Source organism: Gossypium raimondii, chromosome 13 (assembly GCF_025698545.1).
Source record: "Gossypium raimondii isolate GPD5lz chromosome 13, ASM2569854v1, whole genome shotgun sequence".
NCBI classification, from domain to species: domain Eukaryota; kingdom Viridiplantae; phylum Streptophyta; class Magnoliopsida; order Malvales; family Malvaceae; genus Gossypium; species Gossypium raimondii.
The window spans coordinates 35,407,598-35,427,365 of NC_068577.1; the positions used below are offsets into that span (position 1 = coordinate 35,407,598).

General features: G+C 34.3%; 1 protein-coding gene across 5 annotated transcripts; it reads right to left on the bottom strand.

The window, feature by feature from the left end:
• Window positions 1-3,172: 3,172 nt before the first annotated feature.
• On the bottom strand, window positions 3,173-7,027 carry LOC105783272 (nuclear envelope-associated protein 2). 5 transcript variants are annotated; one of them, XM_012608629.2, is made up of 7 exons: window positions 6,810-7,027; window positions 6,337-6,389; window positions 5,889-6,240; window positions 5,620-5,727; window positions 4,114-4,575; window positions 3,898-3,999; window positions 3,173-3,613 (listed from the first exon to the last, which is right to left on the bottom strand). In XM_012608629.2, the coding sequence occupies exons 3-7, from the start codon at window positions 6,081-6,083 to the stop codon at window positions 3,446-3,448; spliced, it is 1,035 nt and encodes a 344-aa protein (XP_012464083.1). In that variant the 5' UTR covers window positions 6,084-6,240; window positions 6,337-6,389; window positions 6,810-7,027; the 3' UTR covers window positions 3,173-3,445. The 5 variants fall into 5 exon arrangements, with proteins under 5 accessions (XP_012464083.1, XP_052482568.1, XP_052482567.1 ...); XM_052626608.1 differs by having other exon boundaries at window positions 5,949-6,240; window positions 6,810-7,011; XM_052626607.1 differs by having other exon boundaries at window positions 5,620-5,723; window positions 5,885-6,240; window positions 6,810-7,011.
• Between the last annotated feature and the right edge of the window lie 12,741 nt (window positions 7,028-19,768).

Sequence of the window (19,768 nt, forward strand, 5' to 3'; positions counted from 1 at the left end):
GTATAGTGTGGTGCTTGTGAAAAAACACAGGGTTAGTAAAATGAACAGGAATAAGTGGAATGAATTAACTGCAATGTGGCATAGATATCGATGGCGCTTGTTGGGTCGGAGCCGGGGATAAACCTGTTGGGCACTTCCTCCGAGCCTACGCTACTGAAGCGATTGTCGTGGCCTCTTTTGATGAAGTTGTCTACTCCTTGCCTCCACCAATAGTAGATATGGCTTACCCGTGACTCTGAACTAGGGCATGTACTCCAAACAGGTTGCTATGTCCGACGAGAAAAAGGGTTCGCGGATGGGTAAGAATTCCATCCTACGATCCCAAAAGTCGATGTATTCCTTGTGGTAATCTTGCCAATTCTCGTCAGTCTTCCTCCATAGATCCAGCTTGTGCAATACTTCCATACCTCGTAGTGATGGCGAAATATTTTACCTCCACCCAAACTTTCATATCACTCAATCTGATTCATGCATCTCCACTGTCGTGTACACTATGAATGGCACTTGGCATCCGACATACCCCAAATGGCCAAAAATTCCAACAAAATGCATTCTATGATATCCAAATCGACGTATGACTTCCATTCAAACTGCAATGCACAATTGTAAATTATGTTATATACGGAATTTTAAATTACAAATTATTGCGTAATTGTTATAGGTTTGAAAAAATCAGTAACTAACCTCGGCTTTCAAGCGTTGGTCTAACAGCAACCGGATATCTTCGACGTGCTCTGGTAGTCCTACGTAACTTGGCCCATGGTTCCACCTATTCAAGCGAATTATTAATTAAAACATAGAATAAATAAACAACATTTATTATACTAACTATATATTATTATCAAATGATTTTTACCTTGTCACCAACGGGAATATATATGAGTCGTTCACCCGAAGATGTAGAAATGGTAGCCGTCACCACGCCGGTGACTGCAACAACAGCAAACAACCACCGATTGACATCTTATTCGGTTATTTCGCCCAACACAACTCCCAATACAACCTGGCCAACACGATCGATCCCCAACTCAGTCGTCCGCATTCTTTGAAGTCAACTAGGTGTAGTAATACCTTATGTGTATCAAATTTTGAGATTTATCAAGCATTAGAATGCCCCCGATTAACCCCGAGATGAATGCTCTGACATATTGTTCTTTGACAATATCAGACGCATTCGGAGGAAGTTCTTTGAAATTAGTTTCCAACCACTTCATATCTATCCGGCCACCTTGAAACTTGTTCGACACCTTTTCCAAAATTGTCTCGCAAAGGTCCTTTTTACCGAGGACAATCCCTCGCCCCGTAACGACTGACCCATCCATCGGCAAACCGAGTTGTAAAGCTACGTCCTTAAGAGTGATGTACGTTTGCCGCATGGAAGGGGGAACATGTGTGTCTCGGGTCTCCATCTTTCCACCAATGCGTTGATGAGTGTAGGACCAAATTGCAGCCCCTGAGCATACGAGACACACATGGAAGAATATCGCATCTTGTAGATAACCACGAATTTTGGTGGCTGGGCCCTTTGACAAATTATGTATAAACTCCTCCAAAAAAATGATCATCCGTCTATTTATATCAACAAAATAAAATATTTTAAAAATTAAAGAACTTTAAATTTAACTTAATTGAAAATAACGATATTTAAAATTTCTTCCTACTATTATCGCTTGAGCGACAAAAATGTGTTTTCCGTTGAAACGAATCAAAGAGCTTGTCATTCGTAAAAATTTAATCGAATTTAATATACAAAATAATTAAATAAAACTATAGTATTTTTAAACAAAGTGTATAGGAAAATTTCTAACAAAAATTGAGAGAAATAAAAGTTTAGAGAGAATAGAGAGTTGAATTTGAGCGAAAAAATAAAAAAAAAATAGACTGGTATTTATAAAAAATATTTACCGTTGCCTTTTAAAATTTTTTACCGTTCGACAACTTTTAAAGAGCTGTTAGGAAAATGACCGTTAGAGAAAAGCATGTCTAGTTGGACGAGCTTTCTGTATAAGTGGTAAAAAAGCGTATCCAACTAACCCTCTTTTACACACTAGCAAAAAAAAAACTATTTCTCTAAATTAAAAAAAATGACCTAAAACGCGAATTAAAATTTTCAGCATACTTAGACAATTTAGCGCCAGTGGGCCTGAAAGGCATATAAATTGACTTGACAAAATGGATTTCAGCTGCGTCAGTATGCAGTAATTTGCCTATGGCCTGGAAATAGCTTTGTGTAGCCCGATTTTGGCCTGCAAAAGTCGGCCCGAAATGACCTCCTTGTAGACTGATTTTGACTCGCCTGAGTTGATGTGACTGGTCTCCGGTCACCAGTTTTTGAGTCAATAATCAGGTTATTATTAAAAATAATTTTTCCCTCCTTTTCAACTCGGCTGACACAATTTTGTTTTTTTCAGGTGTAAATCGGGTTGGGGAATAAAAATTTGTTTTATTTTGGCAAATATGCCCTGAGTTGTTTTTACTTCGATATATATATTTTAAATATTATAGGGGTCTTTCGACTTCAATAACATATAAAAATAAAAGAAACGTACAGTTGCCAAGCATCTGCTGTACGCTTTCTCTCTGTTCTCCCTTTTGAAGAGATTGAATTTTCAAGTGGTTTCCCCATGTATGTCTTTTTGTTGCAGTTTCTCCCTACATCCTTGCAGTCCTCTTTTGCCTGTTACACTTGCCTTACCCTCTCAACGTCTGTCATTTCCCTTCTGCCAGTCCGTGATTCCAAGTGACAGCCCTCGATTGGTTGAGAGTATGACCGGCAAGGGAACCGAGCTTCGGGAGGCGTTTGAAGCTTGACCTCTTATCCGAGGCATACATGATGAGCCTCTACTTTTGTCTTTTAGGCCCCCTTATTATGTTTGTGTTCTTTTTGTTTTCGCATGGCTTTCGGTTGTTGATATACTTAAGGGAAGCCTGACTTGCTCTAGTTTGAGTTCCGAATCCCTATGGTTCAAGGAGCTTGGTTGGCTCAACTTTCAGGGATTCCTGAGCCTCCCTTTTTGTTTGGCATCCTCAACTGCTGTAATCTCGAGTTCTCACTGAACAGATATGTATATAGTAACAGAGAAACAATGCATTTTAGAGGTATTTTATTAAGGTAGATACTTTTTCCTTCTATCCCCTACTTCATATCATATGTCATGGCAGCAACACAAAATTGATAAAAGTTGCGTCATCATGATGGTGCGCAGTACAGCTAATAATCCATAATGGAAAAGGAAGAAAAAATTGTCATGCATGTTGCTATAACACTCAGTCACCTCCTCAATCTCGCTCAGAATGAGGATAGACAAGCATTTCGACTGATACTACGAAAAAATCTCCTGTACTACATCTACAAGCCTTTCTTTCTACAAAGGGAATGGTTCTATAGCTTTCCTAAACTCCTCAGGTATTTTATTATACACAATAACTACATAACTAAATGAAATCACCGCTTTGAAAACACCACCAAGATCAGCATTGACATGGAGACTACAATCTTGAAACCCGATGTTTCCCAGAAATTCTGTTTCTCAGCACCAACGCCTCCGCTTTGTTGTTTTGCTGCCAGCTGATCTCTAAGTTCTTTCAGAGCTTTGTCCCTTCGCTCTCCCATCTGCCAAAATTAGTAGCATGAGCTCACTGAATGATATCCAACTCACACTGAAAGTAAAACAGTGTGTTCAAAGGGAAAAATATGGCCCTCAACCATTATTTATACAATAAAAAGTGTTTCAGGAGACTGGATCAGCACAATGAAAAGTTCAAACAAGGATCTAAACAGATTAGCAATCCAAGCATTTTCAGTTCTGATGCAACCAAACTTCTAAGAAACAGCACATTAGCAGCATACGATCACTAAAATCATTCTTTAAGAATGTAGCATTATACTAATATTACCCTTTGGAGTTTTCGTGTCTGAGAACGAGCTTCCTGGAGACAAAATTCCAACTTCAACACCCTCTTTTTCAGTTCTTGATCAGCTCGCCGCTGTTTCTCTAACTGCCCCATAAAATAGATAAATAATCGTTAAAAAATATATTATAAATATATCTATATAAAAGGGTGAAACGATAATAAAATTCAAAGGCAGCTTATGCATACACATAAAAATACCTGTGATTCCAGTTCTTTGGTTTTAAGCTTCCAGTGCGCTGACATAATCCTGATTTCATCTTTCAGTTTGGTTATTTCTTCATCCTTGACGGTTAAAAGCTTATTAATCTTTTCAAAATTCTTGGGAGAAACCTCATCCAAAAGTTTCCTGAGCTCACAGTCCTTATTTGCTCCAGCCTTAGCAACAGCTTGCATGATATCATGCTCAATTCTCAAGACCTCATCTTTCAGCAGCTTTTGCGAACATTCCCTAGCCTGGAGATCCTTCTGCAAATTATCTAGTTGCTCTCCTAACCTAGTTACACGATCCTCATGCTCCTTCAATGAACTATTCTTCTCATCCAACTCCTTTAACAACGTTACACACTGCAGTTGCGCTGACTGAGCTGATGCTGCACTAGCATCAGCAGTTGCTTGTGTCACAGAAAGCTGTGATCTAAGATCATCCAATTCCCTAAGGTACTGAGAGGCAAATTACAAAGTCATATCAGAATCATGCAACTGGATTTGGCAAACGGAAAAGGAAAATCATTGAAGCAGCAACACCAAAGGACATACTTTACATGAAAGGTAAAATAGATGATGAACTGGAAGCAAGATTATAAATAGAGGCCTAAGGTAGCTTCATAACCATCCACACTATTGCATTTCACATAAGATCATATACTTTTCAATGCGGAAAGACATATTTGAGCTTCTTTAAGAATGATTAAGTCAAAAAACAATTATGATCTAACAGCCACTGGTATCCAAAGTTGGAAATTTTGAAGCCGTATTTCCTATCTAACCGGTGCCTTCTATAAAGCAACAATAAACATGTCAGCAATTAGTACAGGGAATACCAGCAAAGGTCGAAATTGGTGCAATATTTAGTAAGACTCAAAACATGAGGTTTAAAGATTTAACATATTTATTGAAATATATAAAATTTAACAATTATGTAAGAACATTACCATAACCTAATGCTTCATGATTAAATCATAAACATTCCTCCTAGTACACTTAAAAAAGGTGAAAGCTGTTTCCATGTGGCTTCGAATTACTTAGACAGAGAAGAAATTAGAAGTAAATTTATAACTTAGCAAAATATGGAGGGTGTTGCATGGCTGCATAAAGTCTAATTTAGTGACCACCCTAATCTTATGTGTAAAGACAACAATTTCCCGAATTATACAAATTTCAATAAAGAGGAAATATTAAAATAAGATCAAAAACACTTGGTCACCTTTCCTTTGATGGGCTCCCCAAACACATAACTAAAGAGGAAAAGCCAAAAAGGCTTGATAAAAGATGCGTGGATCATCATCAAAAACTTCAAAAGATCAAGATAAAATAAAAGCTCCATTTAAGGACAGATCAACCACCATAGCAGATAATACAATCATTAGGACATGATGGGTCCTTTCCAAATCATGAATAAATGAAATATAACCACGGCATTATTAGGCTAATTAATCAGCAAAAGAAATGAAAAAAGTTTCAAGAACCAGAATTTATGTGGGGGACCTTCTCAGCAGCAGAGGCTGAAGCTTGAAGCTGCCCATTTCTTTCCTCTAACCTCGTCTGCAATTTAAATATTTCCTCTTCCATGTGCCTTGCCTTTGTCTCCGCTTCCTGATTTAAAAAATAATAATAAAAAAAGAAGCGAAATCAGGTTTACCAGTAAACAAGTTCTTGACCCCACAAAGAAAGACCCAAAAAGAGATATTCAAATGAGAACTGAAAGTTTAACACAAAAAGACACGGAAAAGGAGGCACCATCAGCAATCACATGCCTGTCTTGTTAGGGTTTCTTGAGCAAATGACTGCTCCTGCGACGCCAAACGGCTTCTTACCTCCTTCAACTCCGCCGCCAGCGACACCACGTTACGCCGGAAACTCTGCTTCTTCTCATTCAAATCCTTCAATAAAGGATCAAAATCCATAGAAGATGATGAAGACGACAGGGATGATTGATTAGACACTGACATCAGGGATAGCACGTTCTTGATCCAAGGGTGAGTTGAAGATCTGATCGTGAATGCATGCACAGACACTTGAAGGGGGCAAAAAAAAAAAACCAAAAAAGAACAAATGACTTAGGGAAAGAGTCCTAGTCTTTGGTTGTAGCAATCTGTGCTGCCATATCTGCATGTGAACACGGTGGTTGTGCATTTAATTCAAGTGGGACAGCAAGCAACAAGTTTGAAAAATATAAAGATATAATGCAATAATAATACTCACAAGATTTAAGAGAAGAACAAATATTTGGAAGCAATGAAATGGATGGAATAAACCTGGTCCAAGCGAAGAGAAAAAAAAAGAAAAAAGAGAGAAAGCTAAATAGATACGTAATGGAAGGAGAGCGATAGAGGTGTTATAAACCACAACCATAACCATCTGTATAATAAAGTCTTGTAATTATTTATCAAGACATAGAGAGAGAATAAGAAAGAGACTGGCAGAGAGAGAGAGAGAACAGCTTTTTGAATTTGAAATATGGGGAAAAAATAAAATAAAATAAAATTCAAATTTGAAATAGTTTGAAAATGGAAAAAAAGAAAAAATTTTCTTGGGAAAGCGGAAAGAAAGATGAAACAGAAACAACGCTGTACTCGGAACGAGAGAAAAGGCAGAGAAAAAAAATCCAGAAAATAATTTTGGCTTTTACAGAAAAACAAACAAAATAAAAAAGAGCGAGGAAAAGAATCACCGACCTATGGTAGCAGCTTCACTTTTCTTCTCTTCACTGTATCTGCCTCAAAGCAAAGCAGAAATGAAGTTTTGAACATGGGATTTGCGAATAAGCTTGTGTTTTGGGTTGTGCTCTGCTCTGTGAATTTTTCCCCCTAAGATGAGATCGGATCCGAGGATGTTTTAATTTTGTAATGGAATCAGAGGAAGGATTAGATTAGAGGGGATACTAATTGATTGATTAGTCCTTTTAATTAATTCATGGTCTTGAGTTATTTAGGTAATTAATATTTAATTATGTTTGGTTCCGATTCCGAACCTGGGGTAATGTGATAATGCCAAAATCCTAAGCTGTGTTTTGTGCTGTGGTGGGTTCTGTTTGGCAGATTTGACATTTCACAATCCTTTTTTCTTTTTTTTGGTTTCCCACTGACTCCAGCCATGAGGCGAGAGTAGCGCGGCAAATCCAAATTTTTGGTTTGCTGCTCGCTAACCCTAAGGGGATTCTTGCCGCGTGGACTTCTTTCGCTCTCATCCGTTCGATCTGTTTCTGTTACCTACCTACTAGTCTCGCTGTCACCTGCTCGGGCTTGGGCTCGGCCTCGGCCTCGGCCTCGGGCTCCAATCCCTTTTTTGCTTAAATAATTATTTAGGCTGTTCCATTTCACTTCTTCATTCCTCTTTCATTTCTTGAAATATATGGTAATTTAGGCTGTTTCACATATTTTTTTACATCATAAATATTAAAATTTTGATTTTAATTCAATTTTATATATTTAAAAAATAAATATATTAATTTATTTTTATATTGAATAAATATAATTATTTATATATCTAATATGTAAACGTAAAATAATGTTATATTAATAATTATATTAGTTTATAAAAATCAAATCAAAATATAATGAATAAAATTATATAGAATTAAAGTTCATATAAAACATTACACATTAAACTATATTAAATTACTTGTGCAACACGATTTACACTATCATTAAGGCATAGTTGTCAATTTTGGGCTTTTTTAATAATCTGATCCTATAAATTTTAAAAAAATGACCCAATTTCAAGATTAATAATGTGAATTACCTGATTTCTACAGTAGAGTTGGGTGTCGTCACTTTTCAAAGCAGCATCACCCTAAAAATAAAATAAATAAAAAATAATTTTTTGGTGCTGCCTAACAAATTAGCGGATCGGACTAAAGCGTGCAAGGTTAAAATGTTCAGGGGCTTGATGAAATAATTATCCTTTTTAGATTGGTTGGAAAAAATGTATAATGTATTTCGGCACCTAATTAAACTTTTGATCTATTTGCATGTTAAGTCTGTCTTCTTTTAAAATTAAATTTAAATAGCCTTAAAAGATATAAGAATAACAAAATAAATCCTTCTCAATTTTTTTATTTTTTTAAAAACAATAAAATTTTAAAATATATAATTATTATTTAAATTACCGAATATGCCCTCAAAAATTTCCTCAAGTTTATCTAAATTCAAATATGCTAGGGATTGAATTGAAATTTTTAAATTCTAATAAATTTTGAAGTACATATTAGGTAATTTAAATAAGAATTTTATATAGTTTTAAGTTTATTGTTTTAAAAAATAAAAATAATAGAAGGTTTTATTTTATTATTCTTATATTTTTTAAGCGATATTTAAATTTAATTTTAAAAGGGGATAGAACTAACATGCAAATAGAAGGTTTAATTAGATGCCATATACTCGCACTCTTTTTTTAGCCAATCTAAAAAAGGTAATTACTACATCAGGTCCCCTGAATGTTTTGTCCTTGCACGCTTTAGTTCGGTGCTATCAATTTGTTACGCGGTATCAAAAATTTATTTTTATTTTTTTAGATTTTTAAGGTGGTACTGCTTGGAAATAGAGGCACCCAACTCCAATACAAAAATCAAATCATTCTCATGTTTAATCTTGAAATTAGGTCATTATCATAATTTTAAACTTATAAGATCAAATTCCTAAAATACCCACAATTTTGCATCCCTGTCGGTCAACCCTTGGTTCCAAAATGTTGGATTAGATTGAATTTTATTGATGTGCTTCATATCAGCGAAAATAATGTAAACTTATTGCTACAAAACTAATAAATTCAATAAGGCTAAAAGAATAGTTTATTTTAATTGAATTTGAGATCACTTCGTTTAATTCAACTACAATTATTATTTTAATGTTAATATAGAAAAACCAAATTACCTATGGGAATCTTTTTCTCTATTTTATTTCAATTATATTGTTGCTTAGAGCCCAACAACCAAGACACCCTATTATGTCTTCTTCCAACCAAATTCCAAATATGAAACACTAAATGAGGAGCAACAAACTAATTACCGTTTCGCAAGAAGAGATCTATTCCGTTCCAACTCATGTTCATGTTGTTAGAATTAAGTGACCCAGATCCTTATTTAAATAAAATACAGTGGTAAAATAAAATAAAAGTAAAATTCATAAAGAATTACACTTCTTTTATTTTATTTTATTTTATTTTAGAATAAGGTTTTTTAAACCATATTAAACTCCATCTATTTGATATTGGTTAGAATAAGGTGTTTCAATCTTACTACACTCCTATTAGAATATGGTTTTACACAAGCCTATAAATAGACATAGCCTACTCTTCTTAAAATCATTCAAATTCGACATAGTGAATTTTCTTCTCTTCTACCCGTGGTTTTTTTCCCGAAAGGGTTTCCACGTAAAAACCTGTGTGTTCTTTATTTTTATTTTTTTATTTGCGATATATTGCCATTACCGACATTCTATTTTTTACAAATTGGTATCAGAGCTTCCGGGTTGTTCATATTGATCACGGTAATGGCGTCTTTAAAGTATGAAATTCCACTGTTGGATCGCAACACTAGATTTGCGTTGTGGCAGATTAAGATGCAAGCAGTTCTTGCGCAGATGGACTTGGAGGATGCCCTACTAGGGATAGATAAGATGTCTTTGACATTAACGGATGAAGAGAAGAAGCGTAAGGATCAAAATGTGTTAACACAATTACATCTGCATTTGTCTAACGAAATTTTACAAGATATGATGAAGGAGAAGACCGCTGCTGCATTATGGAAGAGGCTGGAACAAATATGTATGTCGAAAACTCTAACCAGCAAGTTTCATATGAAGCGGCGTCTTTATTCTCATCGTTTGGAGGAAGGTTCGTCTGTGCACGAACACTTAACAGTGTTTAAAGAATTTCTCTCAAACTTTGAGGCCATGAAGGTTCAGTATGATAAGGAAGATCTAGGGTTTATTCTACTTTGTTCGTTGCCCCCGTCTTATTCAACCTTTAGAGATACGATTTTATATAGCCGCGAGTCTCTCACAGTTGATGAGGTTTATAATTCTTTGACCTCGTATGATAAGATGAATCATCTTGTAGTTAAACCTGACTCTCAAGGAGAGGGTCTCATTGTTCATGGGAGACAAGATAGAAATGCTTATGACGATCGTGGAAGGACACAGGAACGAAATCCTTGCGTAAATCTAAAGGTAAATCAAAGTCTTCAAACAGGGGTAAAACTTGTAACTTCTGCAAGAAAAAAAAAGGGTACATTAAATCTTAGTGCTATAAGCTGCAGAACAAGATGTAACACCTTTTAACCCTTATCCGTCGTCGGAACAGGGTTACAGAGCATTACTTGACTTTTCAGATTAAATACAGACATTATATATGTAATACCCCCTACCCATATTCGTCGCCGGAATAGGGTATGAGGCATTACCAGATTTTACCGAATTAATTTTCCATTATTACGAGTTAAATACTATTCATTTATCGAAACATGTCATGACATCCCTTGGTTGGGCCTTCAAAGCCCAAAACATACATCAGGACCAAATCGGGAATAAATCGAAACCATAAGAAATTTTTCGCAAAATCCCAAAGTTTTTTTTTTTATAAACTCAATATAACCCCTGTATAAATATCTAATATTCCCTGCAATTTTTAAACCGAGACCAATCCAACACAACCAATCCATTTCAACATATTTTCAAGATAGATTTAACATATTCATAAGATAACTTCATCACATGCTAAAACCAAAATTTGTTAGCCATACCAATGGCTAACCATACATTCATTTCACATTAACATTTACTTCACTAGCTTATACATGCCATTGATTTTCAAAATAAATTTTCTTTATATATCAAGATTTGAGGTTGATAGTGTGATGAGTCTCCGACCAAATCCAACCTCCGAGCTCTTAACACTACAACACAAGGGAAAAGGAAACAGGTAAGCACTTTGTGCTTAGTAAGCTCATGTAATAAGAATTATACTTACCTAATATTTTCAATACAATGCAATAAACATTCATACATCCATTCAATGCATTATTCCCTTAACATGTACAAACTCAACATTCAAGTTAGTTCAATAATTTTCATGTATCAATAATATATATACCATGATTGATGAGCTCATCAATACCATGATTTCCATTTCCTTGTTATTTTTCCATATTTATCCCGTTGAATTTCTCAGAATTTTGATGGATTTTCAGGTGTACACTTTAGTGTACAAATCCAGGTCTGTCAATTCATATTCATGTGCGCATATTTCCATTTTAGAGAGCACACTCCCGCGAACATCATCCTTATAGCGGGATTACAAGTCCAGGCTAAATCCCCTGTAATATAAACTCATAGAGTATTGTCGGGATTACCAGTCCAGGCTAAATCCCCTGCAACGACAATTACTCTAATGAGCTTGGATCTGAATTACCAGTCCAGGCTAAATTCAAACCCTAATTCAGATTACCCGTCCGGGCTAAATCCATTCTCCACATATTCTTCGGGAAGGCTATATCAGAATAGGATCACCCTTCGGGCTAGATCCTTTTTACCGTCAATTCCTTTTCAAAGATCCATCGAATTTTCCTTCCATTCAAATGGGATTTCTTCTCCTTTTTATCAAATATATTAATTTTTCATCAATTTTCATATAATGAACATTCAAATCATATTCACATCAATAACAAACATTTTAGGCATTTAAGAATACAATTCAAGTTACACGAACTTACCTCGATACTTGTTCGTAAACAAAAATCTACTAATCCTGAACTTTTTCTTTTCCTCGATCTAGCTTCGTATTTGAATTTTCTGGATCTAAATAAATAAATTTAATCATTAATCTAACACATTTCATGTTCATATGTAACATTCTCTATAATTTCATTATTATTTATAGTTCATTCAAAGCTGTCTCATTGAATTATAGTCACTAAATTATTTATATCTTGAGCTACGGAACTCCAAATTAAGATCCGATAATTTTTCCCGAAACTAGACTCACATATCTTCTTACCATAAAATTTTCAGAATTTTTGGTTTAGCCAATAAGTACAGTTTATTCTTTAAAGTTTCCCCTGTTTCACTATTCGACAGTTCCGACCCCTCTTCACTAAAAATTAATTATCTTATTGTACAGAATTCAGATGATGTTCTCGATTATTTCTTTTAAAAATAGACTCATTAATAATTTTAAACATATAAATTTAAGCCCATAATTATTTTTATCCAATTTTTTATGATTTTCCAAATTCAGAACAGGGGAACCCGAATTCATTCTGACATTGTCTCACAAAATCTATTATATCTCATGATTTACAATTTCATTGCTTACATTGTTTATTTTATAAGAAACTAGACTCAATAAGCTTTAATTTAATATTTTATTCATTCTCTAATTCGATCTCTACAATTTTTGGTGATTTTTCAAAGTTAAACTACTACTGCTGTCCGAACTATTTTAGTGCATGATGTTAATTACCATTTTCCCCCTATGCTTTCAATAAATGATAATTTCATCCCTGCTCAATTTAACCTCTCAATTGGGCTTATTCTTCTCAATTAACACTTTAACCCATCACTTTAAACTACTTTATAACCTTTGGAAATCAGAATTTTAGCACTAGACTTTAATTCCAAACATTTTCACAATTAGGTCCTACAAATCAATTTCTATTGAAATTACCTAATAAAATCATCTCATAAACAAATTAAAGCTTCAATTTCATGCTATTTCATCATAAAATTCCAGTACATATTCATAGCAACTTTCAATTTCATTCATAAAATCAAAAACTAATGAATTTAGTAATAGGACTTAGTTGTAAAAGTCTTAGAAACACAAAAATTACAAGAAAAAGGCAAGGATTAACTCACTTGGTGCAAAAATTATGAAAAAAACAGCTTAAATAAACCCTTAGGACGTTTTTGGCTGATGAGAATGCAGAAAAATAAAGAGAATTCTAGATATTCCAATTTGGTCCCATTTTTATGTTAGTAAAATTTGTTATTTTCCCATTTTACCCTTATTTCACCAATTCTCCTGATTTTTCTCAGCTTATGCCGCCCAAAATATCTTCTTTTGGGCTTATTTTCAATTTATGTCCCTCCTCATTTAACAATTGAGCTATTTAATCCTTCTAGTAACTTTTATACCTTTTTCAATTCAGTCCTTTTCACTTAATTGACTACCCAGACATTAAAATTTTGTAACAAAAATTTAATACCATATTACTAACACTTCATAAATATTTATAAGAATATTTCAGACTCAATTTTACTAGATCGAGGTCTTGATACCTTATTTTACCCAATTTCTTCAATAATTTCTTTTTCTAACTAATCACTAAATCGGTAAAATTCTTCTATCTATATTTTCATACGATTTTCCTATCATATCAATATTCATGCAAAAATATTAAAATATATTTATCTTTAAATCGGATTTGTGACTATGAAACCACTGTTCAGATAACCTTGAATTTAGGGCATTACAATATATATATCATTTAACATACATATCATAAATTAATCATATTGTCTCTTTAATGAGCCTTCGAGGCCCAAAATATGTGTTAAAAACAAATTGGGACTAAACCGGGTACTTGGAAAATTTTTCCAAAAACTCAAAATTTTTCAAAGGAATAGCGCATGCCCGTGTGGCCAGGCCGTGTGGCTCACACAGTCAAGAGACACACCCATGTCTTAGGCTGTGTCCAAAATTGGGTGCTCACTGACTTATGTCACACAGCCAAGCCACATGCCCGTGTGTTAGGTCGTGTGAGCATACTAACTTACAATGTTAAAGTGCAGGGTTCACACGGCCAAGTCACACACCCGTGTTCTAGGCCGTGTGTGGCACACGGCTGAGACACACACCCGTGTCTTTGCCCGTGTGAAAATACCTAAGTATTTTGTTTTGAAATTTTTAAGTTGCAGGGGACACACGGCCAAACCACACGTCCATGTATTAGTTGTGTGCCTCACACGGTCCAGTTACACGCCCGTGTGTCTAGCCGTGTGGACTTAAAATGAACCTTAGACATCAAGTTTACTAATTCCCTGCAATCTTAAACACCAAGCAACTTTAAAATCATTAATTCAACCAATCCAAAATACGATCAAATACCTTCAAAACATGTCAAATTAATCAACCTAGATGTCTAACCAATGTACCCTCATAGGTACCACAATTATATTATCAAAACATATTAATTTAAACATCATTCAAATCAAAATTGTAAAGATACCAAATTCATTCCAATTTGCCTATATCATATTCATTTATGCACTAATTTAAAACATGCCATATTATAGCCTTAACATAACACATACTCATATCTATATAACCAACCAATATTAACTTATAATCTTATTTACAATCAATCCACAAAATATTTAACATTTAGACGCCCTGAGTACATGTCGACACAAAAAGAGATATACATCACCACGTTTTGAGTTCAGGATCGTTGATGGATGCTGAATCGGCAATCAAACTTAAGCACCTAACTTGCGCACAGAACATAAAACTTTACACTGAGTATAAACTCAGTGGTATTTCTATAATCCAAATAATTTAAAGGCAAGATATTACAATATATACATTTAATCACACCATAACATTAATCATTCAATTAATCAATTTCATAAACACATCATTCATAACATATTCAATTTTCATCACTTGCCATTTCAAATCTCATATTTGCTATTCAAATAGCTTTTCATAATATAATACACAATTCATGTGTCTCATTTTCATTTCACATTCAATGTTTTCCAATACCAATCATAGTATCATTTCATTTAATTACCCCTATTAACACGACTCGAACTCGACGGTACGGATCCAACCAAAACACACCGGTTTGGTACCCAGTGACTGTCCATGGGTAAACTGACCCGACAAACAACCACCAAATATGGGAGGGTTCGGGTAAAAATATAGGTCCAAATATTGGCTTGGGTAAAAAATGAGGCTGTTTAAAAAATGGGCAGGCTCGGCTCAACTTTTTGGCCGAGCTACATTGCCCTACCGAACATAAAAATATATTTTTATTTTTATTTTTAATTTTAAAATACTTTAAAAATATTTTTATTTTTTATTTTTAAAATTTTTTTGTGTTTATTAAAAATCGGGTAGGTAGGGTTAGACTTATTATTTTTTCCTGACCGGACTGGGTAAAATTTTAGGCCTATATTTCGGGCCGGGCCGGGTCTGGGCCTAAGAGTTGGGCCAAAATTTTTTTCTAGGCCCGGCCTGAACCCGGCCCGGCCCATGGACAGGTCTAGTACCCAGTAGAGGTGCTCATGGGCTGGGCGGCCCGGTACAGCCCGATGACCTGCCTAAAATATGGGAGGGTTCGGATAAAAATATAGGCCCGAAATATGGGTTTGGGCAAAAAAAAGAGGCCCGTTTAGAAAACGAGTCGGGCCTCGGGCACCACTTTTTTGGCCAGGGCCCGGCCCGAATATATAATAAATAAATATATTTTTATTTTTAAAATATTTTTAAAATATTTTTTTTATTTTTATTTTTAAAATAAAATTTTGGTGTTTATTAAAAAATAGGCCAGGCTGGGCTCGGGCTTAAGAATTTTTTCCCTTGCCGGGCCTGGATAAAATTCCATTCCCATATTTAGGGTCGAGCCGGGACCGGGCCTAGGACGCGGGCTGAAATTTTTTCTGGGCCCGGTCCGGCCCATGAACACCTTTAGTACCTAGTACCTCATCGGATAATTCGAAGAAATAAATTGACACCCAATGTCTCATCGGCTAAACTGAAGTAAATTAGCACTTAGTGCATTATCGAATTAATCCGAGGTAGTAAATTGACACCCAGTGTCTCATCGACTCGAAGTCGAAGAAATCCCTAAACTCTTCCAATCCTATGGCATGCCATCTATATCCGACTCAGCCCGATATAGTTAATAGGGTTTAATTTCGCATTTCAGATATAATCAATATCCAATACTGATTTTTCATATAATCACATAATTACACATATAATCATTTCAATTCAAAAATAATCCATTCAATATATATATCTACCAATTCAATTCATTCAATCAATTATCAAAATATCAATTACTTAACTCAACACTTACCATATACATTAAATAAAAATTACAACAATTAATAACTAGTTTCGGATTATAGAAATACAAACTAGAATTTCCGAGCTATTCCTCGTTGACTTTATCTTTTCCTTTCTTAGTCGAGGTTTCCGGCACAACGTTAGCTACAGAATTAAAACAATTAAAATTCATTAATACAATTCAATTTCACATTGAATATTTTCAATTTTTATTCAACATTTGCCTAAATTCCAATTTAGTCCCTAAACCGAGACTAACTTTATTTTTTCACAATTAATTCTATATTTTCATTTAATTTCCACTTTAAACTAGATTTAACTCTCTAATTTCACTTAAATCTATAAATTTTAAATTATCACAATTTAGTCCCTAATACTCAAAACTTATAATTTATTCTAAAATTTAATCCCTTTTCATTTCTAACTTAAAAGTCTATCAATTTAATCCCTAATACTCAAATTATTCAATATAGACAACATTTAAAAACTCAATAATTTCTAAATTTTTGACATAGGTTGGGTAGCATTTAATATTGGGATTCTAAAAACATAAAAATTACAAGAAAATGGACTAAATTGACTAACCAATTGAGATTTGAGCCCTTGAAACCCTAGCTTTTTCTCATTTCTTTCTCTTTTTCTTTTCTTCCTTTCCTTCCCTGTGTCGTTTCAATTTTGTTTCTTTCTATTCTTTTTCTATTTCTTTATTTGTTTTTTTTTAATTACTTATTTATTTTGTTTTATTATTATTTCATTTACTTTGTTATTATTATAACAATATAATATCTATACTTAAATATTAATTAATACATATTTTATTATTATATACATATGTATATTATTTTTACAAATGTATTCACCAACACCATCCACTTGTTGGAATAGATTTAACTGCTTATTTAGTCCCTTTACCTTTTCTTTAATCTATAATTCAACTTTCACCCTATATGCAATTTAGTCCCTATACCTAATTACTCTTAATTTATACAAATTCACCTAACCAAAACCTAATTAACCACACAACTAACTTCGTAAATATTTTTAATAAATATTTACAAATACATTTTATGAAATGGAGACCCAAAAATGTAATTTTCGATACCCGTGACTATCGTGTCGTTACACAAGATCAAAAGGGAGGCTACGAATCAAAAGGGAAAACAACTAGAAAAATCTGGTGAAGCTAATGTTGTAGAAGACTACAGTGATGGTGAACTTCTAGTTACTTCTATCAACAATTCTAAAGTGAGTAAAGAGTGGATCATTGATTCGGGCTACACCTTCCACATGAGTCCCAATCAGGATTGGTTTACAACTTATGAAACAGTGTCTGAAGGTGTTGTTTTGATGGGAAATAATGTTACGTGTAAAATTGCAGGTGTTGGAACGATTAAAGTTAAGATGTTTAACAGAGTTGTTAGAACACTTAGTGACATATGACATGTTCCAGAATTGAAGAGAAATTCAATTTCGTTGAGTACTATTGATTCAAAAGGGTACAAATACACAGCTGAAAGTGGGGTTTTGGAGATTTCCAAAGGTTCCCTTGTTGTGATGAAAGAGCAGAGAAAGACTATCAAGTTATATTTTTGCAGGGTTCTACTGTTACTAGTGATGCAGCTGTCGCTTCCTCTTCCTTGTCAGATAATGATATTATTAAACTTTGGCATATGCGCCTAGGGCATATGAATGAGAATGGCATGGCAGAATTGAGCAAAGACTTCTTGATGGGTAAGGAATTTGCAAACTAAAGTTTTGTGAGCACTATGTTTTTGGGAAGCAAAAGAGAGTTCGATTCACTAGAGGCATCTATAACACGAAAGAAACGTTAGAGTATATTCATTATGATCTTTGGGGGTCATCCAAAGTGTCTTCAAGAGGTGGAGCTAATTATATGCTAACTTTTATTGATGATTTTTCCAGAAAAGTTTGGGCGTTCTTCTTGAAGCAGAAAAGCGATGTGTTTTCTGCATTTAAGTCTTGGAAAACTATGACTGAAAAATAGACAGGAAAATAAATAAAACACCTCCGTACAGACAATGGCTTAGAGTTCTGTTCCGACGAGTTTAATGAAATATTCAAGTCAGAAGGGATCGTGAGACACTTGACAGTTCGTCATACTCCACAACAAAATGGCGTTGCAGAATGAATGAATAGAACGATCATGGAGAAAGTTTGATGTATGTTGTCGAATGCTAACTTACCGAAGTTGTTTTAGGCCGAAGCAGCTTTTACTGCATTTTTTTGATCAATCGATCTCCATCCATTGCCATTGAGAAAAAGACTCCACAAGAGGTTTGGTCTGGTAATCCTGCTGACTATTCTGATTTAAAGATCTTTAGGTGTCTTGTGTATGCTCATGTTGATAATGGAAAATTAGAACTGAGATCCATTAAATGTGTTTTTATTGGTTATAAAGCTGGTGTAAAAGGGTATAAGTTATGGTGTCCCGAAAATAGAAAAGTTGTGATTAGTAGAGATGTTGTTTTTGATGAAACTACTATGCTACCTAACTTATCTCTTAAAGACTTTTCCAATAAATAAAATAAAAAGCAGGTGGAGCATTAGATTAATCCAGAATCTACAACAGAGTCGACTCCTCAAGCTAGTACAAAAATTCAGAATAGAGTTGCTTCTTCACTACAATACTTTATCGCCAAAAATAAAACTAGAAGAGAAATTGAACCTCCAAAGAAGTATGTCGAGGCTAATCTAGTTGCTTATGCTTTAAATGTAGTTGAAATATAGATGCAAACCAAGAGCTATCTAATTATTCTGAGGCGGTTAGCTGTGAAGACTCAGAAAAGTGGATGTTTCTATGCAAGATGAGATGGAATCACTCAAAAAAACAGAACATGGGATCTTGTGAAACTTCCTAAAGGTAAAAAGTTTGTTCGTTGTAAATGGGTGTTTAAAAAAAAGAAGGGACTTCAGGAGTTAAAGAACCCAGATATAAAGCAAAGCTTGTTGCAAAGGGTTACAGTCAAATTCTAGGAGTGGACTTCACAGATGTGTTCTCCTCAATTGTGAAGCATAGTTCGATTCGAGCTTTGCTTGGTATTGTGGCCATGTATGATTTGGAGCTTGAGCAGTTAGATGTAAAAACTGCATTTTTGCATAGAGAACTTGAGGAGGATATTTACATGCAACAACCAGAGGGTTTTACAGTCTCATAAAAAGAAGACTATGTTTACTTGCTAAAAAAGTCCCTTTACGACTTGAAACAATCACCAAGACAGTGGTACAAAAAGTTTGATTCCTTTATGACTTCTCATGATTTCAAAAGAAGTAGATTTGAAAATTGTGTTTACTTTAAGAAAAACAGTAATGGTTCTTTTATGTATTTACTCCTTTATGTTGATAACATGTTGATAGCAACGAAATATAAAGAAGAGATAAAAAAAGGGTAAAACTCAACTAAGTAAAGAATTTGATATGAAAGATTTAGGACCAGCAAAGAAGATACTTGGTATGAAGATTCTCAGAGATAGAAAAGTAAGTGAATTATACCTAAGTCAGAAGGGGTACATTGAGAAAGTTATTTGCAGGTTCAATATGC